At 52.9% G+C, this 20,887-nt stretch overlaps 9 protein-coding genes across 9 annotated transcripts; 1 reads left to right on the top strand and 8 right to left on the bottom strand.

Moving 5' to 3' along the window:
• Positions 1-1,111: 1,111 nt before the first annotated feature.
• On the bottom strand, positions 1,112-2,988 carry A1O7_05270 (uncharacterized protein; the record flags this gene model as incomplete). The annotated part of the gene is made up of 5 exons (XM_007759280.1): positions 1,112-1,696; positions 1,762-2,140; positions 2,222-2,450; positions 2,512-2,945; positions 2,969-2,988. 5 exons carry the CDS (start codon positions 2,986-2,988, stop codon positions 1,112-1,114), a joined length of 1,647 nt encoding a protein of 548 aa, XP_007757470.1.
• Positions 2,989-3,705: 717 nt separating this feature from the next.
• A1O7_05269 (uncharacterized protein) lies at positions 3,706-5,487 on the bottom strand (the record flags this gene model as incomplete). The annotated part of the gene is made up of 6 exons (XM_007759279.1): positions 3,706-3,959; positions 4,009-4,695; positions 4,744-4,826; positions 4,880-5,073; positions 5,172-5,299; positions 5,352-5,487. 6 exons carry the CDS (start codon positions 5,485-5,487, stop codon positions 3,706-3,708), a joined length of 1,482 nt encoding a protein of 493 aa, XP_007757469.1.
• Positions 5,488-6,276: 789 nt separating this feature from the next.
• A1O7_05268 (uncharacterized protein) lies at positions 6,277-7,129 on the bottom strand (the record flags this gene model as incomplete). The annotated part of the gene is made up of 2 exons (XM_007759278.1): positions 6,277-6,480; positions 6,536-7,129. 2 exons carry the CDS (start codon positions 7,127-7,129, stop codon positions 6,277-6,279), a joined length of 798 nt encoding a protein of 265 aa, XP_007757468.1.
• Positions 7,130-7,569: 440 nt separating this feature from the next.
• Positions 7,570-8,599, bottom strand: A1O7_05267 (uncharacterized protein; the record flags this gene model as incomplete). Its single annotated transcript, XM_007759277.1, has 2 exons — positions 7,570-8,175; positions 8,225-8,599. 2 exons carry the CDS (start codon positions 8,597-8,599, stop codon positions 7,570-7,572), a joined length of 981 nt encoding a protein of 326 aa, XP_007757467.1.
• Positions 8,600-9,928: 1,329 nt separating this feature from the next.
• Positions 9,929-12,226, top strand: A1O7_05266 (uncharacterized protein; the record flags this gene model as incomplete). The annotated part of the gene is made up of 1 exon (XM_007759276.1): positions 9,929-12,226. The coding sequence occupies one exon, from the start codon at positions 9,929-9,931 to the stop codon at positions 12,224-12,226; it is 2,298 nt and encodes a 765-aa protein (XP_007757466.1).
• A 740-nt stretch (positions 12,227-12,966) lies between these two features.
• Positions 12,967-14,039, bottom strand: A1O7_05265 (uncharacterized protein; the record flags this gene model as incomplete). Its single annotated transcript, XM_007759275.1, has 2 exons — positions 12,967-13,952; positions 14,003-14,039. The coding sequence occupies 2 exons, from the start codon at positions 14,037-14,039 to the stop codon at positions 12,967-12,969; spliced, it is 1,023 nt and encodes a 340-aa protein (XP_007757465.1).
• A 1,458-nt stretch (positions 14,040-15,497) lies between these two features.
• Positions 15,498-16,457, bottom strand: A1O7_05264 (uncharacterized protein; the record flags this gene model as incomplete). Its single annotated transcript, XM_007759274.1, has 1 exon — positions 15,498-16,457. One exon carries the CDS (start codon positions 16,455-16,457, stop codon positions 15,498-15,500), a length of 960 nt encoding a protein of 319 aa, XP_007757464.1.
• A 906-nt stretch (positions 16,458-17,363) lies between these two features.
• Positions 17,364-19,433, bottom strand: A1O7_05263 (uncharacterized protein; the record flags this gene model as incomplete). The annotated part of the gene is made up of 2 exons (XM_007759273.1): positions 17,364-19,261; positions 19,313-19,433. 2 exons carry the CDS (start codon positions 19,431-19,433, stop codon positions 17,364-17,366), a joined length of 2,019 nt encoding a protein of 672 aa, XP_007757463.1.
• Positions 19,434-20,141: 708 nt separating this feature from the next.
• On the bottom strand, positions 20,142-20,505 carry A1O7_05262 (uncharacterized protein; the record flags this gene model as incomplete). The annotated part of the gene is made up of 2 exons (XM_007759272.1): positions 20,142-20,278; positions 20,337-20,505. 2 exons carry the CDS (start codon positions 20,503-20,505, stop codon positions 20,142-20,144), a joined length of 306 nt encoding a protein of 101 aa, XP_007757462.1.
• Positions 20,506-20,887: the final 382 nt, after the last annotated feature.

The following is a 20,887-nucleotide window of genomic DNA, read 5'->3' as shown; positions in this document are numbered from 1 at the left end:
CGGCCTCTTCCGGTTCTCTGCTTCTCGCCCGAGTTCATTTTCTACACCGTATGTCGAGGATCATCACGCGAGTGAGCCACCCGACCCTAGAGCCATTGCTCTCTCCAGACGAAGACGAGCATCGGTCCTAGGGATATTTCAATGCGGCTATCATTATCTAAAGCACAGTGTTGGCTATCTAGGTAGATGCACGTACCAGAGCTTTAGCACGAATTCAGGAGGACTCTCACGAAGGCCGAGGCTTGTGTCTGAACCTGGGGAATCCGGCATGCCAATTCAGAACAGAAGAGTCTATTTACCCTCGACCAGCCAGGGGATCTCAGTCGGGAATCATTTGCACGAGGCATGAGTGATCGTCTAAGGCATGAGCCTTGGTCATCGTCATCGCCGGGTCTCCTAAACCAAGCAACGATCCCCTGGGCAACATGAATGTGGCAACAGCTGGCAAGCACTCGCGGCTGACCTGATCAGACCTGGAATCCAATGTAGCAGACTTCTATCGCTTATTCTTCGAGCCTTGGCTTTAGGTAAGACATGCCAACCACACCACTCCGAAGGCGACGTATGCCGTAGACAACCCTTCTCTGTGGCCAGTCACCAAATGTAGGACCGGAACAGACCATGTCTGCAGCGCTGTGGGCACGACTCAGCGCTCAAGCAGTGCTACTGCAACCTGAGACAGGTATGTCCTATACATGGAGTTGTAGCAGGACAGTATGGTGTGCAACAGAAGACAGATTCGTCAAAATCTGCACGAATTCCTCGGCGCTGAGATTGGACTCCTTCCGGTTGACGAATATCGCGCGCGTTTGCCGCGACAATGCCAGCTTTGGATATGGTAGGTCCCAGCCAGTCCAGAAACTGTTTCTGTTCGAACGGTGATTTGTTCTGATGCTAATATAAATGTAGCATTCAAGTGAACTTGGGGCAGCTCGAACGGTAGCTGCAGGACGCCTGCGGTATCAGTGCAGCAAATGCCAGGTCGGCGCTGCAAGAGAATTTCCAGCTGGCGGCGGAGCCCATCGCTGAACCCACGAGGAAAATAGGGCTGCCTCATCCAGCGCCTCGAAAGGCGTTGACATGGGATGATGGGTGTATTCTGGTGATGAGCCTAAACAGGCAGAAGTCTTGGATCCGGTGCAGCAGCGGTATTTCCAAGTCGGGGAAAGGTGAAATGGCTTATCTTGTCGAATTCAGGAGCTTTGTCATGAGTCCAGACACCAACGGATCTGTGGCCAACTGGGAACGTTCCGAATCCTCGGGAGTCAATCGCAACTTCCCTGTCGTCCCAACCGAGGACATCCCTCCACTTCTCACCGATGTGTCTGTGACCGACAAACATCCTCTTGAATCGTCTGTCCCAGCTGTTCGTCATGATAACCGCAAGTCCGGCCCCATTTGACCTCGACTTGTGGCCGAGCCTTGTCCAGCCAATACAATCGCTGCTGTCAAAGTACTCCCTTTGCGGACCATATGCATAGAGCTTGCGCGCGACAATTATGCGTGCGAGTTTTCCTCCGCAGGCTGGAAGACGAGGGCGAGGCCCATGGTTTCCAAACACATCTCCCCAGAAGACGCAGGGACTTCCGCCTTGCTCCCGAAGCAAGATAAGCGCGTAGGCCAATGGAGTGAACCATTCCTCCACAGGCGCTGCAAGAGACTGTGTTTCTTGCGTGTCGTGGTTCGCGACGAAGGTCTGTCAAGTGCGCGCGTATCAGTCGGCGGTATTCAAGGAACTCCTGACCATCAATGAGTACTTACCACCGCATGGGCATGATCCCTTGAGACCAAAGTCCCGTCAAATATGGTCCTCAGATCATGTTTTCGGCCTTTTGAAAAATCGCTGAAGGTGTACACCAATTGGACGTCGAAAAGGTGAAGTCTTCCGTGAAATCTTTTTATTACCTTCTCCAGAACGTCGGTGTCAGCATCCCAGTATTCCCCAACATAGAATAGCTTGCTGCCGTGAGGTGTCGCTGAATCGAGATGAGCGATGAAGTCGGCAATAAATGACAGCGAGTAATGCTTGATCGCATCCAAGCGCATGCCGCCGAGATTCAGCCTGGACGTGATCCAAGCTCCCCAGTTGAGAATGTCAGTACGCACAGCAGGGTGCGAGTGATCGATATCAGCGAACATCCTGTCCGAAGTCAAAGGGTCGTGAGTAACCATGTCAGGACAGCTTTCTGCAACACGAAAGTGGCTAGATCAATCCTCTTACAGGTAGTCATAATTCCCAAGCTCTTTGCTCACATCGTGGGCCCAGTCGCTCCGTTTGCCTTCTCCAACGAATTTGAAGATACCATGTTCCTTGTTGCGAGAGTCATAGTCGACTCCGGAGAAGTGTGTCCAATTGTACTTCATGTCCGAGTACTTCGTGCCGCGGCCAGGAAAGGTGAATTTCGTCCACGTCTCGAGCTCGTGCACTTTGGAAAGAACCTTCGTCCGGTCTGAAGTAGAGTGCACAAGATCAGCATTGGCCTTCTCCACCAGCCTTTGGTCACCACGCACCTTTAGGGTCTACTTTAACACCCCAGCTTGTCTCCTTTACATCGGCGGCAGCTTTGTGGTTAAGCACAGCATCCCACAAAATGCCTATGCCGAGTTCGTTTGCTTTGGCACAGAGCCTCTCCAGCTCCGCTCGACTCCCCCATCGGGTCCTCTTAGGATTACCATCGTTCTTTGCGTCGAATTCACCAAGGTCCCAAAGATCATAGACGCCATAGCCAGCGTCCTGAACAGAGGTGGCTTTACAGCCTGGCGGGATCCAGATATGTGAAACTCCCATGGCAGAGAGATGTGGTAATATGGACTCGAGAACAGCGTAGTAGCTTGTTCCGGGGATGTTGTCCTCACTCGCTGGACTGGGCAGGTACCACTCGAAAGCCTGAAATAGCGTTCCGTTTTCGCTCAGGTCTCGCGGCGCTTGGGAGGTCAGCCCGCTTCTACATCCTCGGATCCACCTCACCTAAGAGGCTCACTCGCCATGGCGAGAAGAGCAATCAGGAAAGAATGTTAGAGGATCCAGCTAGCCTCGTCTTCCTACCTGCTAACTCAGGAGGCTTTTCACCACCACTTAATGACCTCACCAAAGATGAGAGACGCTGCATAGCGACAGTCGTTTCAGAGAAGAGGCCCGGTAAAATTTCCCGGCGAGGAGCGTGGATGCCTGTACCCAAGGCAATAATGTCACTGATTCGGACCAGAAGTAAGTGGGCTAACCTGAACGCAAGAGGATGATTCCACAGTCTGGAAAAAAGAGAGGAAGGAAGAAGACAAAGGGAGTTCTAGCAGTAGTAATTAATCAAGCGTGAGCATAAAATGTTGAACCTCATGTCATGTTGTGAGATGAAACTGCACTTGGATTGGCTCTGGTGGAGCCTGACAAGCATTGAACGCGGATTCACTTCAGCCGAGAAAGCTTGCACACGACTGAGGGAGTGCAGGCGAATCCTTGACCGACCTCATACGCACTGTGCTAAAATATCCTGTTAAGGACCTCCCATCTCTGATCAGACACGAATGCGGAAAGACGAAAGCTGAGATTGATCGCTATTGAATCTTGTTACAGAAGCCTCAGCTCTGCAAGATCCGCCCACTCCAAGCTACGTCTCACAGGCTTGCTAGCGGAACCTACTTGACAAGCTCAGCGGTCCCTTTGCCCGCGGCCAGCACATCTCACGGAAGCCACCATTGTTGCCAAAACTAGAATTGATATTTGAACTCTGGCGACCGGTCCGTGAACTCTCCAGGCGGAGTAACCACGCCTTGAGCACGAAGCTCTGCTTTCTTCGTCTCTCGCCTCTTGTAGAGGACTCGGAGAATGTTGAAGATAATGAACGCAAAAGCCAAGCTCCCCAGCGACCAGGAGTGACCCAGCACAAAATGCGGCGCATCGGTGGAGGCATAGATTTGGCCAGAAATGATACCACCGAGATTGGTGAGTGTGAGTTGTGTCCCTGGGTGTTTGTCAGCTCACATGCGGAAACGCAGAAGGGGTTCACTTACCTAAGCTGGCAGCTCTTTTGCCATCGGGTGCGACGTTCCCCGAGAGCCACGCGATATTGCCGCCGGTGCAAAGGAAGCAGGCCGTGGCAATCAGATAAGTGGCAAAGTATTGCACGCCAACCGACACATCATCCATCCTCAAAAGGATGGCATATCCTGCAATCCCAATGGGGGCACAGACGACCATGATCATGAATCGTTTGTTGTATTTGTCCGAGATCACAGCTCCAACAGCGTAAACAATCGCGCCCCAGACGTTGACGGGGATCACAAGATATTGCGCTTGCTTGGTCGAATAGTGTAGCCCGTTTTTGATGATGATGGGCAGGAAGGTTCCGAAACCATAGAGGATAGTCACCACGGCGATCTGGCTGATGCCGTGTAACCATGTCTTGGTGTCCTTCCAAGCAAGTTTGAGGTCACTCATCTTATAGTGGCCGTCACCTCCGGAGTAGGACTCGGACATCTCAGCTCGGACAGCCATGATCTTTTTGTCCTCGGCGTTGAGGAAGTATGCCGTCTGATAGTTTTTGGGAACAAGGTAAACGCACATCGCGGCCCACACAAGGGTAATGAGACCTTCCAGGATGTACAGCCATCGCCAGCCTGGATAACCGGCGACTCCATCCATGTAGAGGATTCCAAAGGCGATTAGCCCACCGAAAGCGCCGGATAGAGCAGATGCAACTACAATATGTCAACTTGTGAGCACCTCGGAAGCATCACAGCACGTACTGAAGAGATAAGATATTCTCTGAGCCAATTCTTCTCTCCTATACCAGTTTGCCAAGAACAAAGTCATAGATGGGAAGAGACACCTAATGTGGAACCGAGTCAATTCCTGTTTCCGGTCTGCACGGTGATAACTTACCCTTCAAACCAGCCTAGCAGGATTCTGCAGACGCAAAGGCCGGCGAAGTTCTGGATAAATCCCATGCACATGCAAACAAGTCCCCAGCAGAAAGTGATGATAGGGATGACTCGGTGGAACTGCAACCGCTTGACGTATAGTGATGTTGGCAATTCGGCCACCACGTATGTACAGTAAAAGATCGAGACAGCGGTCTGTACCCCCAGAAGTCAGTTATCTGCTATTAACTGCAAAGAGCGGGGTGAACTTGCGTTGAGCTGGTTGCCACGCAGACCGATATCGTCAGTCATACCTTGCGTCGCGGCGAAACCGATACTGCTTTATTTTTAGCCTCCGTAGATCGAAGAAGGTCTGTTGATTCGTGGGCTCGATTAAGCCACAACAGAGCTCCAGGATACTCACTTTCCACGATCAAGGTAGCTGATGAGCATGAGAAGCATCATCACTGGTGCAATATAAAGATCAAGCTTACGCCGCAACTTGGCTTCTTTTGCCGCGAACTCGATCGCCTCCGCTGAATCGCCATTTTCAGCATATTCCTGGAGTTCGGCCTTTTGCTTCAGTACATCGATAGGCTGTTCCATCGCGGTCTCTTGATTCTTCTCCATGGTTGGACGCTGGCTGTGCTCAGAGATCGAAGAACACAATGTGTCTGCACCGTAGAAGTAGTAGTCTGGTCTCGAAGCTCTGCTTATGATTCTTCTGCCAGAATTGGGGTATCAGACGTAGAATCAAACCACGTGGGGAACTTCCATGCACAAAACGTCGCCAGGTGGATATCTCCCGCTCGGTCAGATGTGAGAGTGGTGCTGCTACTGGGGCGGAGGTACCGAACATTGGGAGACCAGGCCAAACTCCGGGGAGGATCCTCGAAGCATGGCGGACAAGCGACTCTATGAATCATGCCTCATAGCGTTCGATCTGCCAGCCAAGCCGGGGGTTGCCAGTGGCTTACAGATCCCTTCTGGCACCATTGGTGGGTGATACCGGCAGTTCGATGCAGTAAACCTTGAAGAGGACAAGCTCAGCATGCAGACCTTGGTGACCGGCGTTGCCGGCACTTGCTAACGAGCGGCGAGCATCGACAGAGCGAAACGGAACCGCAGCGGACCCCGATCAGCCCCGGGGCTTGGAGCTCACCAAGGAAACGGTGCAGAGCGATTGGGGTTTCTCCAACTAAGACCTGATATCATTGGAGCAAGCGACCGAGGCCCTGTTGCGAGGCTTTCCTGCAATGCATCGCGCATTTGAGCTCTTTGGCCGCAACACGTGGTGTACTCCATATGCAACCTGCCAGGTCTCATGCAAATTGTGACAGGCTGCTCAGTGCGGACAGCTTAACACAGCAGAAGTTGATGTGACCAAGAACAGCGGCAGCCTTCACCTGCTCAGCCTCGTTAAGCCTTGGCTAGTCGCTCTGCTAGTATGGGCGCGGCGACGTTGGACGTGTGCAAACTGAGCTGAGTAGCGATTTCTAAGACTTCCATGATTTCTTCCGGCGTGCCTCCGTATTTCAGGACGTTCTTCATGTGTAGCTTGAGGCCCGGAACGTAGAGATGTGTGGCGGCCGCGTCGAATGCACAATATACCAACTCTTTTACCTACAAGATCTGTTAGTGGTAAGAACATGGCAAGAACTCATATATTGGTACACACTTTGGGTTCGAGGATTCCCACACCCTTGCCTGAGCCGTCCACATCCTTCAGCCATGGAACAGAGGAGAAGTTGAGGTACGCTTCAAAAAATTCCGGGTCGAGTGCCAGAAAGTCCTCCCAGAAGCTGTGCCAGTATCCTCTGTTCTTGGTGAAGTCTGCCTTCAGCTTCTCTCGTTGTGCGTCAAAAGGCTTGCCTGCCGTAGGATGTTTCTCATAGATGCCTTCCTCTTTCATCACCTCCACAAGTAGTGGCACCCCGATGTTACACGCATGTATCCCCAGTGTTCCCGTCAGTTCAATAACCTCTATTATCTCTGAAGGTGTTGCTCCTTCTTTCAAGGCAGCATCAATGTGTTTTCGGACTCCCGGTGCGTAAAGATGGGTCGAGGCGGCGTCGACAGCGATGGACATGAGCTGCTGGATCTTGGGGGATAAGCGGCGCTTCTTTTTCGGTACGGCGATGAGATCTACGCTCGCCGCAAAGAGCTCTGGGCTGAGCTGTGCGATGCTTTCCCAAGAGTCATCCCACTGCTCTTCCCCCAATTTAGAGACAAACTGCGCCTTCAATGCAGCGGGATCATTGGAATGCGCCATTTTCGTGCTCAGGTTTTCGTACTGATGCTGTGCAAGCGAGGACTTCCCGAAGGTAAAGACATCGTGCTATATGAAGGCGTTGTTGTGTCCTTCAACGCGCACCGGGATGGAATTGGAGTATCGCCGCGGGCTTCATTACCAGGAAATGAAGTGTGGGGAAGGAAATTGTTTCCATTTCAAGCATTTCAAGATCCCAACTCCACTCGTTGCGATCAGTATGCATTAGTTGGGCTAGGGAAGAAACCTTCTCCGTCGAATAACTTGAGAATCACGACGCCGGGCAGCACCAGTGTTGATGCCTGATTTACATCGTCAACGCTGTCTTCCATACCAAGCTACTTCGAGGACTTGCCAGACTCGCAATACTGTATGCTCCAACGCAGTTCACGGGCGTTCTGTCCTGGGTATAATCATGCTGCGGAACACATTTCATAAAAGACTCAAGAGCTTCCAAAGAACCTCGACCGATTCTTCGGGTCCTCTTCCCATTCGAAATCGTGTGCAAAGATGACCTCAACGCCGCTCTTCTCCAATGCTTGAATTCTTTCGATTGTCTGCTCTGCCAGTTTCTTGTCGGCATGGATGCAACAAACGTGTCCGTGCTCGTCCATCCATTCGCCAATTTGTCTCTCATTCCGCATGATTCTCCTGTCATGGCAGGCATCTCCCGCCAGATAGACACTAGTCGTCGGACTGGTCCTTGCAAGCAGATTGATGTGTCCAGGCAGATGACCTGGCGAGTCGACAATCAGGAGACTGCCGTCATGGAAAATGTCGAGAACTCGCGGCAGGTTCCTTGAAGGCTTCCATTCTTGGATGAAATCTGGACCCTTGGGATCGAGGATCTGGTGCTTGGTTTCTTCATCTATGTCTTCGTAAGGGTTCGAAAGCTCGATGGTTCTGTCAGTCGGCAACAGATCAGACTCGAAAAATGAATGGCTTCCTCGCAGCGACCCTTGCCCCTGCAAAAGAGCCTTCGCCCCGCTACCGATCACAAATGTGCTCCTGGAGAAGTCCCGAGGCTCGCCGACGTGATCCCAGTGTACCTTGAGCTGCTTGTCAGCGACGCCCGCGTAGATCACGCCGTCTACTTACGTGGGAATAGATGACGTAGTCAATATCGTCCGGTGTCAACCCGCCCGAAGCCAGACTCGCCGTCACATCCGGAAGGGTTACCATGGGCTGTCTGGTCTCTACATGTTTCTGGATGGGCGGCGAATATCTTTTGATATCACGGCGAAGACCCAGATCAAATACTATCCTTGTCGTTCGATCGGTCTCTTCGTCTCGGTGTACCACTAGAAACGACAAAGAAGGGACCGTCCTCCGGGCCGTGTCAGACGCCGGATTGACGAAGAACCGTTCGGGGAGTGAGAAGTGTCCCCCTGAAAGCGCGTAGACTTCAACGGTGGCTTCGGATGGGCTTTCTGGTGGTGACGGAGGCGTTTGCTGGGGATAGACTGAAGACATACCGCCGCTCCAGGTGAGACGAGGTTACGGTATGTGCACACCAGTCGTCGTGGGCATATTGAGGACAGTCTGAGGCTTTAGAAAGGTCGATATTGATCAGAACCGGATTCCAAGCCGGTCCCACTTCATGGAGGGTTGCCGTTGGGGTAAGAAATATGACCGAAAGCAGCTTCGAGTACGAGTTCCTTCTCGCCCTTCTCCAATAAGATAATCAAATCGTGGGCGAAGGTCAAAGGATGGCTCCCACGTTCCACATGGCCAGATCTAGGGTAAGGGACTAAAAGTCGACCAGGTCGAGTCGGTGACTGACCCTGCGTCTGCGGCGTCCCTTGGAAGTACTCGTACGCGTACTAGGTGTGTAGATGTTTCAAGACGATGTACATGCCATTTGGGCAGTCGGTAGGGATACTCAGGACCTGTGTGGGAGAAGTCCCAGTGACCATCAGTGCCTCGAGCCACGTTTGGAATTCATCTTTGGCTGCCCGTTCCTGGCAGAGATATCCCATAAAGCCAGCCGTCTGGAAAGGCCGCTTGGAAGTTGTGCATGCCACCCAGAGAGTTCGCCCAATCGCTTCGGCAAATCACGTTCTCTTTGCTTAGAGGTGCCCGGAGTCCCCAGAAGAGCCTAATGAGCCCCGCACAGAGTCTTCGCTTGGCCGCTCAGCCCCATGAATTCCCAGTCTCAACACTGTCAGGTGCGCTTTGAACCCTGCACATGCGCCCTTACGCCTCCGCAGAATCCCCAGAGAATCCCACGAGATACAATCAGATTTCTGTCCAGCTACCGCATTAGGCTTCCCCAGATTGCTGTCGAGTCTAGAATCCGTTGATTTTCTGTGACACAATGCCAGAGCATTGAGCTCCCATGCCTCCAATGACACAGGACAGCTTTCATGTGGACATCAATGGCCATGAGCTGGAGGAGGACGACCGCAGCCTGGAGCCGCCTCCAAAGAAGCCGAAGAGATTCCAGTGCAAGCATTGCCAGAGACTCTTCGCGCGTCTAGAGCATCTTCAACGGCATGAACGGACTCGTATGATCGTGCACAGGCTGTGTCCTCGTCTACACTGTTCTGACTGATCCTTAGATACCCGAGAGAAGCCCTTCGCCTGTAACCAATGTGATAGCAAGTTCACTCGAAGGTACGGTGACGATGTGAGCTCGGTGACTCCTCATACTAACCAACCCCAAGCGACCTTCTAGTCCGACACGAGAGACTCAGTCACGACACTGAGCGATGGTCGAGGAATGGACGGAATGGCCAAGTAAATGGCACCGGCGGCGCCATCTCATCGACGGCTCGGGTGCGTCAGGACAGCAACGGCAGCATGGGGCTAGATCTTCCTGACGCACCTGACCTGAGTACGACCGAGTTCAGCAATGCTCAGAACCTTGTGCCCGGCTATATGCCTGCAAACACGAATCAGGCCACGGGCAGTACGCCCAACGGTCACGATCTATCTTTCGCGACCTTGCTCATGGCCGCTGAGCATGCTCGGCCTCAAGAACCACAGTCTCATGTCACGCTCCAACAACCAGCCCATCTCGCGACACCGATGTTCCCCGTCCAGGACCAATTTCTATCCAATGCCACTCCTCAGACGTCAATGCAAGCACCGGTGGATCAGCTCAATGGCATTGTTGGATTCGACTTTGAGGACTCCCTGCAGGACCTCGCCAACTTCATGGACAACGGCGCGCTGTCCTCTTATCACTTCTCATCCATGATTAGCGCCGAGCAACCGATACCATTCTTCTCTCCCGAATCTCTCACTCACACAGCTGATGTGCTTCCGACCACCGAGCCTCGTCCCGCCTCCCGTGCCCAGCCCAATCCAGATCATCCCGAAGATGCGGGCTCGTTCTCACGCTTCGGCTCGCGCCTGCCCTCCTTACAGCCAGAGGAGAGTCCGTCCGCAACACAAAATGAACAATACAGCAGCAGTCGTCTACTGTCAGACATCACCATCGAGGATCGACAGAACGTGTCGCTTAAATTGGCTGAATTCGCTCATGTGGTGCCGAGCACTTTCCAGCTACCGTCACGGCTGGCCTTATCAAGGTATTTGGCGGGCTACGTCAACGGCTTCCATGAGCATCTTCCTTTCCTACACATTCCGACAATATCAGTAAACAACAGTTGCGTTGAGCTCATCATAGCTATGGCAGCAGTCGGCGCACAATACTGCTTCGAGGGACAAAAGGGCGTCGAACTGTTTCATGTCAGCCAGTGTATAGCCATGCAACGCATCCGCCAAAGAGATGCCAGGTTAGCCGCGTCCCACCGTTCGACTGAGCTGTCGCCGCAGTATTCCGGCCACGGCAAAGGGAGTGAAATGACGACAGAAGAAACGCCACGCAGCGGTTCTATGTCCGGATGCTTAGGGCTACCCTCTCAACCTGATTCGGATTCGGGCATGCAAAAAGAAGATCTGATGCAAACAGCCCAAGCATTGCTCTTGCTGATGGCGATGGCAACTTGGGCCAAACACAGGGAGATTCTTCGCGAGGCTCTCGCGATTCAGAGCGTTCTCGCAACACTTGTCCGAGATGATGGTTTCAAGAGCCAACCGTTGCCTGAGGACATAAGCTGGGCAGACTGGATCCGACGTGAAACCACGAAACGCACCAAGTTTATTGTCTTCTGCTTCTTTAACTTGCATACGATCGTGTACAACGTTCCGTCACTGATTCTTGCCTCGGAAGTCGACCTGACATTGCCTTGCAATGCCTTCGAGTTCAAAGCCCCAACAGCCAGCAAGTGGAAGGAGGTGCGAGCTCGCTCTGGCGCTGAAGTTGGGTTTCAGACTGCCCTGCAACGACTGTTCTCTCGCACTTCAAACGATGCCAGCACGTACAACTCTTCCCTGGGAAACTACGTCCTTGTCCATGCACTACTGCAGCACATTTTCTTTGTCCGACAGATATCTCGATACCGGCTTGATCACAATGGCGATTTACGATCTGACGACGTGGCTGCAATTGAGCAGGCGCTCAGGAACTGGCAGCTTGCATGGAAACGCAACCCAGAATCGTCACTTGACCCGATGAATCCGAACGGTCCAGTCACCTTCAACTCGACGGCTCTTCTGCGGCTTGCCTACATCCGCCTCAATGTCGACTTAGGACCTGGCCGAGCCCTTGATACGCGCGACCCAGTCCAGATTGCCAATGCGTTTCGAGACAGCCCGTCAGTAAAGCGAACGCCGAAGCTCGTTCGAGCAGTCCTACACTCTGCTCACGCCCTCAGCATTCCTGTCAAGATTGGTATTCACCTTGTTGCCCAAACGCAGACATTCATGTGGTCAATCCAACACTCCCTCTGCACTCTGGAATGTGCGTTCTTGCTGAGCAAATGGCTTGAAGCCCTGAGCCTGCCAGGTTCTGGCCCAGCGATTACCAACGACGAGCGCAAGATTGCCACACTGGTCAAGACCATGCTTGACGAGACTGAATTTGCGATGCCAGTGGACGTTGCAATGGACTCACCTGCTGCCATGAAATATCTGAGTGCAGGTGTCCTAAGAGTATGGGCACAAGTGTTCCGCGGTGCTCAGACTTGGGCAATCGTCGACGTTATTGGGACAAGTCTGAACATTTATGCCGACATGCTCGAGGCTGGCTGAACAGAAGTTTACTCTGGCCTGGCATTGTGTACAATGTCTACGGTTTGCAAGAGTGAGGCACCAGCTATCAGGTCAAAGTGAGCCCCAATCCACAACGCCGGCGGCGACAGACGCAGGTCGGAAACTCACGCTTCTCTGACCTTGTCGTCAATCGCAATCCGATCAACGCACCGGCAGAACACCAACACCGCTATTATTCCGGAAGCCGGACTGTTCGTGAAGAAGTCACCGACAGACCAATCCTTACCAGTCAATTGGAGTGACCTGCCCCTCGTATCACTTCAAACATGACTTTGATGGGATCTGTACCGACTGACGCAATGGGATCGTACAGAGTCATCCTGCATTCTCACTCAACAGTTCGGTCAAGCTCAACTGGGGTAGAACATAAGTGGACTATCAGCCGTCTACCTGTTGTAGAAGCCATAACGTTCCATACGAAAGGAGAACTCGCTGTCGACACTATTCAGATGCACGTGGACGTGTGCTGGCTCATGCCAAAGTCCAGCGCCATAACGAATATGAGTACGGCAGATACCAACAACGACCACGGATACTCAGTATGGCTACGAGAGTCGCGCGCATGCGCCAGGTTGCCTCAGGAATCATCACGCGGGGGAGAACGACCTAATGAGCAACCATCGCTGTGAGTGCAAAGTTTTCACGGCGCCTGAGCCATGCTAACCTCGACTCAGTACTTTGTAACCACCAATTCTTTCGGAAAATCTGCCACCTCTGGCTCATTTCTCCTCGCCATTGACCTTCTTTTCCACATCCTGATCATTCAGCCACTTATAAACAACCCGCGCATCTTTCCCCTTGTACCTCTCATCATTCATTGCCTCATCGAAAGCTGCGAGCGTAGGTTTATCTAATATCGTCCGCGCACCGACCATTTGTGCGAGGGAGTTGCCCATTTCCAGCACGTGTTTGCACAACTCGATGCGAAATCCTCCCTCGTAGCCTCGGCTTGCCGGTGCGTTGGCGTGAATGCCTGGAACAGGGTTCGAGTTGGAGGTAACCCAACACTGTCCGCCAGAAACGTTGATCACATCGGTCAATAACTTCAGATCCAACCCCATCTTCGCACCGATATTCAGTGCCTCGGAGGCGGCCAAGCTTGTAATGGCTGAAAGATAGTTGTTGATCACTTTAAACGCCGTGCCAGCGCCGACGTCACCGCAGTGGAATATGCTGTCTTTCTTGCCCATGTGTTGCAGATATTCTTTGGCGTGCTCGAACGGTTCTTTCGACGTTGCGCCAACCATGAATGTCAGCGTGCCGGCCTCGGCGCCCATGGGACCCCCCGAGACAGGAGCATCGACAAAATCCAGCGTTGCCCCATCCGCAAGTTTGGAGGCCGCATCTTTCGTGGCCTGTGCGACTTTCAAGATCGTCGCCGTCTCGATGGTGCCGCACTCCATGATCAGTTTCTTTTGCGGGCTCCCGTCCTTGCTCGCGTCAATGGCGCCCTGGATCACGCCCGACTTTTCGTCCAGATATACTTTCTCGACCGCGGCCGCCGTGGGTAACATTGTGATGAGTGTGTTCGCCCGTTGGATTGCCTCGTAGCCGTTCGGCACGACCTCGATCGGGCCCTTAGACCCATTCTCCTTCCGAAACTTGTCGAGCAGGGTTTGGGAGACGTCGCAGATCAGAAGGAGCTTGGACGAAGGGAGCTTTGCGCGTAGATTGACGGCCATGGAGTAGCCCATCACGCCGATCCCTGGTCACACTGTCAGCAGGATGATTGAATCCCTTGCGAATGGGCCGCACCTATGAAGGCCACCGTCGAGTCTGGTGAATACGACATCTTGTCGACAAGGGTGGTATATTCCTGTCAATACTTCTAACGGAGGACTGGAGAATAAGACACAATCAATTAGGAACTACGAGCTGAATGTCTCAAGCGCGATGTTGAAGAGTGCTTTCAGCCCCGTGGCACTGACTGTCATGCAGTTGGGACGCGAGATGTTTACTTGCTCACAAGCACAAGCACCATCACACATCAACATATCCTCCCCACCTCGGACTTGAAGCCGAAGTAACTCCAAATGGGATGGATCACCATGTTCGCGGCAATGCGGCATAACAGCGCCATGTGGACGAAATAGTACGTCCGTTGCTATCTCGTCCGGGGAGGACGCGGTGACTGAGGAGTGGTGCATGAACTTCCCCACGATCCCACAAGCGAAGCATGACTTGGTGAAGTTGAGGTTGGAGAAACGCGAAGGGCAGCTTGGGGAAGGACAGCGATTGGAGATCGGGGCAGCCGAGGCTTACGACAAGCGCAGAAAGGCGGGGTTGGAGTGTCTACACAGTACGCGTGTCTTTGGGCTTTCCCCAAATGCGCTGCTTCGGTTGCATTCTCCAGACACGAGGCTGGACTTCAGCCTCATGGTTTTCACAGGCTCAGTGTCACAAACGTGGCATCATCTCCGAAGCACCCGGCAAAGAGTTTTTGGGGGCGAGGCTCAAGGAGGCCAAGACCGTCGGCAAGATCCTGCATGGCGACATGTTCATGACGTATCGATCAGTCCGTAAATTACGTGGTGCTTGACCGTCTTCAGTGTGTCCGATATCAACGCACACAGCCTCGTCCCCCATTCCGGTTTCACTCCCTGCGGCAGCCACACCATTGTGCCGAGAGACTGTTCGACAACAAATATGATCATCATTTCAGTCTAGATGAGCCAATCCCAGCGCTACTTACTTTCCGCTGCCCCCAATATACGAAACTCATTAAGCAAAGCAGGAAGCGTAGATACGAGATATGCAAAAGAAAGAGATTATTTCGAACGGTGTGGAAATCCTGCTTCAACCCTTATCCTCGACGTGACGGAGTGTGGGTAGGTCTACGGAGGTCGGTCGAGCAAGCTCCTGAATCCTGACACTCTGTTGCGCGAATATACTTCTCAGAAGACTGAGAATCCTTGTTAGAGAAGCAGACTGCCGTGCTGGCCGAAGCGGATTGGGAGGATATTTTTGTTGACTTTCCAAAAACGTAATGGGAAGTCAGATGCTGACCTCTTGAAATGATGGGGCTAAAGAGCCGAGACAGAAAACTTCTGCACATTGACGGTGGGAGAAATAGCGGCGGACATTTCTTTCGAGTCCTTTCGAAATGCTAATCTTGGTTTTCCCAACGATGGGGTCACACATTGGGTTGTCGATCTGTATGCACGGCAATTGATTTTTCAGAAAGGCAATGAATGAGCTGGCCGATTTTCCGCAACACGTACGTGCGTGTCCCCATGGCATGCATTGTCTCTCACAGAGTTCCCGGGAAAAACCTGTCCCGATTCTTCTCCCTCCAGCCCTTGTCATGTGCAACAATAACCTCCACCTCGACCGGCTCGCCCCCATCACCTTGGATGACTGGGCAGGGCTTCTTCAGGAGTGGCCCGATCTTTGACAACGTCTGCCGCGCTTGCTCGGTGTCCACGTGGACGGATCTCAGTCCGCCGTGGCCATCGTCGTACAGGGCAATCCCTTTTTCTCCAGTCAAGATCCTCGGGTCATGGCAGCAGTCACCACCCAAGTATGCCCACTTTGTATGGCTCAGACGCGCGAGCAAGTTGACGTGACCGAATAGATGGCCCGGGCTGTCCACGATGTATACACTGCCATCATCGAAGAAGTCCACAGTGTTGGGGAACCCGGCAAAAGGTTTCCAGGCGTGGTCCGTTTGAGATTTCGCTGCCGTGCTGCTGTCTCCCGAGTTGGGCGGCAATTCCCTCGTACGGTCTTTGGGTAGGAGGTCTGGATTGAAAATCTCCTTGGGATAGTGCGGAGGCGCGCCGTTTGCGAGCAGATGCAGCGTGCCGGACCCAACCACAAACTGCGAGTTGGGAAAGTCGTCTGGGGTACCCTCGTGATCCCAATGGACGTGGGAGAGTATCACGATGTCGATGTCCTTCGCAGGATCCAAGCCTCCCGTCCGTAGACTGTCGGCACAATCTGGATGGAGGATAGTCGGCTGGCGGTTGGCGATATGGGCTTGTTGAGCTGGAGGGTACTTTGACAGGTCGCGCTTCAGCCCGAGGTCGAACACTAGTTTCGTGTCTTTGCCATCTTCAGAGGGATGTTGTATCAGGAAGGATAATGAAGGTACTGTTGCTCGCTTCTCTGGGTCCGCATCGGTTATGAACAATTTCTCAGGCAAGGTGAGCTGTCCTGCCTCCAGAGCGGACACGGTCACGTAGACCTCATCGTTACCCGAGGAGCCCATTGTCGAACAGAGCGAGTAGCACTGGAAGATAGGCTTCGACAGGCTGTTAGTCTTGGCTGGCTATTCGCTTTCCCGATGCCAATGAACTGGGACTATGTAGACGAGATGTTGTGTGTTGACTTCCCCACCATAGAACCGACATGCTCTTGGAGAACCGGTCCGATGGACGGAGCACCCCAACTATGGGCGGACTGGAAAATCGTGCTCTGTGCTCTACCTCCAATATTACAGACGCCCTCTAGTAATCATGAGCACCTACTGTAGTCCGCCAACGCAAGACGGGCATATCGCAAAAAACCTCGTCGAACACGGGTTCCCACCACTATCTACGCTCCAGTCCTGCCCGGTTTCCAGGTACCAGTCATCGGAAGACGTCGCTGAGGAAGCCTCTTGCGAGGTTTCCGCTTCGCAATGACACGCACAAACGGTCCACCGAATGCCATGAAGATGGATGCTATCTCAGGTGTATCGCTGGGACGGTTTCTTGCCCATGTACCGATCCGTAGACTGTGAGACTGCGCTAAAGTCTTGGAAGGCCTCGCATGTAAAATGCGAGTCGGTACCAAGCCCAGAGAAGTCATGTATAACCTGGTTTGGAGGTGCAGGATGTCCAAGGGAAATCGAAGGGGAAGAGCAGAGTCAACAGGAGGGACGCGCCTGCCGTTGACTCCGACCATTACCGTGTCCCACTACCGATGGTTGTCAACGGGGCCTGGACGAGCAAGGCATGCGCCGTGATAGTGTTCAAAGGGATCGGTCATCTTTGACGTGGGTGGGAGGCAGCCGTCATGTCAGAGACTTGTTGCTCAAGTGGTGCAACTGTTCAGTCCATCCGTCACACGCTCTATACAGATAGGCGGCGTCTCGCGCCGAGTGATCACCTTGGCTCCGTCATGCCCCCTACATTCAAGAGGCTCTGCCGGCAATCACAGCATCCACCCTTCGCCTCTGGCGCCCCAAAAACCCCCGTGGTTCAACCAAATTACCGTTTCCCCTACTTCGTACCGACGCAGCAGAGCTCATGCTTGCCAGGCGCAGATTCTGGTCGTACCATGCCGATGCCATAAGCTTGAGCTCGCGGTGCAAGAGTGTGTTCTGGTTGGTGAGTCGTTCGATCTCGGACTCTTCGTCTGGAGGCTGCACAGGGGTAACCGGGATATCTTTTGGTGGTGGAGGAGGCGGGATACCCTCCAAGCTCTGCTGCGGAGCCTTTTCATCGTCTTGTATCTTCTTTTGCATATCTTTGATCACCTGGTCTTGCTTCCGTATATGCTCGAGTAGGAGCTGGTTCTTGGTTCGTTGGCGCTCGATAGCGATGATCATCTTCTTCTGAGCCCGGAGAGACGATTCTCGTTCTGTGGCCGTGCCAGCATGGGCTTGGGCACGCATTGCAGACATGATCGCCTTGAGCTCGTCTTCTGATATGGTCTCTGCATCGTTGAAGCCTGCAATGGGTGACTCGGCATCAGTGGGGGAATTGAAATCTGTATCTGTGGTCGTGGTGGGAACAGCGTCGCCGTTCAGTAAGACCGCAGCAAGCCGGGCTTCTGATTCAGCCCATTCTGCTTGTTCCTTCTCGAAGTCCCTATCAACTGGTTCAGGAAGCTTTTCTTCTCTAGCAGCTGGAGTCACTCCGTCTTCATAGTCTCTTAACCTCGACTGAAGCTCTTCCATGGCCTGATTTTGCCGAGATAGTTGTTCGGCGGAGTCGTGGTAGCGCGCCTCCAATGTATGGTAGTCGAACTCTAACCTCTTCTTCATCTCGTTCAGCTCGTATCTCTCTTGCTCTATGCTGGGCAAGAGTCGCCGATACTCGTCGATTTCTCTCTGTAGATCACTCGAGCTAGCACGGGCAAAGTCAGACTGCTTCACTTGATTCTGCAGCTCAGTCACTTTCGTTCTCAGATTGTTGTTTTCCTTGTCCAGGTCCTGGCTGGCCTCCAGTTTCTGTCTGTACTTTTCTGCCGTATTGGCTTTCCGCGCCAAACGATCTCGCTCAATTTTCATCTCATCATAGTCATCTTGCAGCTTCTGCGCCTTCTCGGCCTTGATCTTGAGGACCTCGTTATTTTTACGGAGGTCTTCTATCTCCGACTCGGCCTCAAGCACGCGGTTCTCCAAGGATGCTATCAATGTGTCGTGTTTCGAGTCTAGTGGCCTCGTCGATATGTCGGACTTGCCGGCAAGAATGGCAGCAAGACGGTCGTTGGATTCCCGCAATTCGTCCTGACCAAGGTCGAATCGTTCCTGTAATTTGTCGTACCGAGAATGTGCTTCATCAAGCAGTCTCTGCAACTCGCGCTTCTCATGGGCTATCCGTTGGTTGTCCGCAATGACTTTGCCAAGTCGTTCCTCCGACTCAAGAACTGTCTCCATTTCGGCCGATCGTCGAGGTGACGCCGGCATTTCAACGTCTAGGTCATCGACCTGGCTATTCTCGGCTCCGCCATCGTCGGTAGCGCCCACATCTTCACCAGCCTCTTGCACCGTCTGCATCAATACCTCCTGGGTGGATTCGGCCAGCTCTTGCATTTGCTTCAAGTATTCAATGCGGTCAGCGCAATTGATGGCAGCTACAACGAGGAGCTTGAGGAGGGCAACGGTGTCGCTGAGGGAGGAGGATTGGGCGATAGCCTTGAGGTCGGGTCGGCCTCCAGGGAGTGGCAGTCGCTGGCTGCACTCTTCGACGAGAAAGATGGAGAGGGCATCGTAGATATGCTTGAGGTTGGTCCATTTGTTGATCCATTGATCCGTGCCCGGGTTCTCTGGAAGCCTTCCAGGAAAGCTGAAGCGATCAATCTGTTCTGGTCGCCATCAGTAACCGCACGGCGGCCAAAGGAGATGTTCGAGCGCACGTAGAGCCTTCCATATTAGGTCACCGTTGGTGAAGTCGTCTACGGTGTAGACAGCATCTGCGACGGCCAGACTGTTGAACCAATCGATAAGTCCAGCAGCAATGGCTTCTTCGGTCGCCATCGGAGGGGAATATGTTTAACTTGATGGCAGTTCATTATTGCATAGGAGTCGCGGAGTATTCGGCCCTCAAACCGCAATGCATGGCCCCATGGTTTCAGTTTCCAGGAAAGTCAAGACGCGACTCGGGCGTGGATCCTAAATGGCGCGGGAATCTCTCGCTAAGATGACGTCGGCGCTCCTCGAATGCCTTCCAAATCAACAAGGCAAGAGGAGGAGCATGTACTCCGTATGTCAAAACGATCATGCCATTTAGCCCACTGTCTAGGTACTCTCCTCTTATTGCTCGTTCTGTGCTGGAGTCAAAGGTCCGATTGTGAGTCTGGCCTTCTAGCTCGAGCGGGAATCTCTTCGTGGACTGTTACACAACTGCTGGAGATCACTACACGGAGCAGGGTGTTTGGAGATGCCTTCCGAATATGAGAGTAGAGCAACGGTAACAAGAACAGAGATGACTTGAACTCGGTGGCTCATTCACAATGATACCATGACACTCGCTGTTTGGACGAAATGAGCCATCCACTCGCGGCGTCTGACCAACAGTATGTCTACCCTAACAGGAGGCGTCTTCCTGTGGTAACCAGCACCTAACTCCAAGAATGCCATCGCAACAATAACCGTACTTCGTATCCCATACTTCATGCAGGCTGCGAATAACAAATTCCACCTGGTTCTAGCATTCAAGAACCTTGTGGCAAACAAGTCTCGTCTTCATTGAGGGGAGTCGGTAGAACCATCAATCTTGACCACGTAGTCATCCTCAATATATGGCGCGTATGCTTCTGCCATTGCACTAATCTTGTTCAGCGTCACTTCCGAGACTTTGGCGGCAAAACCTTTGATCAGCGCTGGAATCAGGTTAGCCTGCGGTACATGCCTATAGCGCCGAAGGAGTGTGAACCATACAATACTCGTGGGTAACGATGCCGCCATCCTTCTTGATCTCCGCAATGGCCATGTCGATAATGGAGGAGGGCGTGTCATCAGGAAATGAGATCACGACAGGCTTCTGTGCTGGAGGAAGGGCAAACACCGCGGTGAACAAGGCGAGCAAGAAGACAGTCGGTAGACGCATTCTGGCGCGCAGGTAATGTGGTTGGCAGATTTGGTATCGCTGGAGGCCTTGTGGATCCTGCGATGGTCTTGTTGGTATGGTAAGAGACTCGTGAAGTGTCGAGAAAAGTACTGGCTATGCTCGTTACTCTTGAGGTGGAAGTGAATGGGCGTTGGGTTAGCGCTGATTCGGGTGATGGAATAGCGTCATAGCGCTTGGATGAAATGTTTCCGCAGGCGGCCAGTCGGCTTTGGCTGCCTCTTTCTGTCCTTATTCTTTCCGCATCTTTCTTCCAAGGCGGTGCTCTCACTCGGCTCAGGCTGTCATCAGCCCATCCCTTCTGTCACTTGCCCAGTTGTGTACCTTTGTCGGCTCTGTGCTTCTTAAGACTGAGCATTTGTCC

Source organism: Cladophialophora yegresii (genome assembly GCF_000585515.1).
Source record: "Cladophialophora yegresii CBS 114405 chromosome Unknown aczIN-supercont1.3, whole genome shotgun sequence".
NCBI classification, from domain to species: domain Eukaryota; kingdom Fungi; phylum Ascomycota; class Eurotiomycetes; order Chaetothyriales; family Herpotrichiellaceae; genus Cladophialophora; species Cladophialophora yegresii.
Note: the sequence above shows the minus strand (reverse complement) of the source record. Positions and strands in the feature narration are given on the sequence as shown.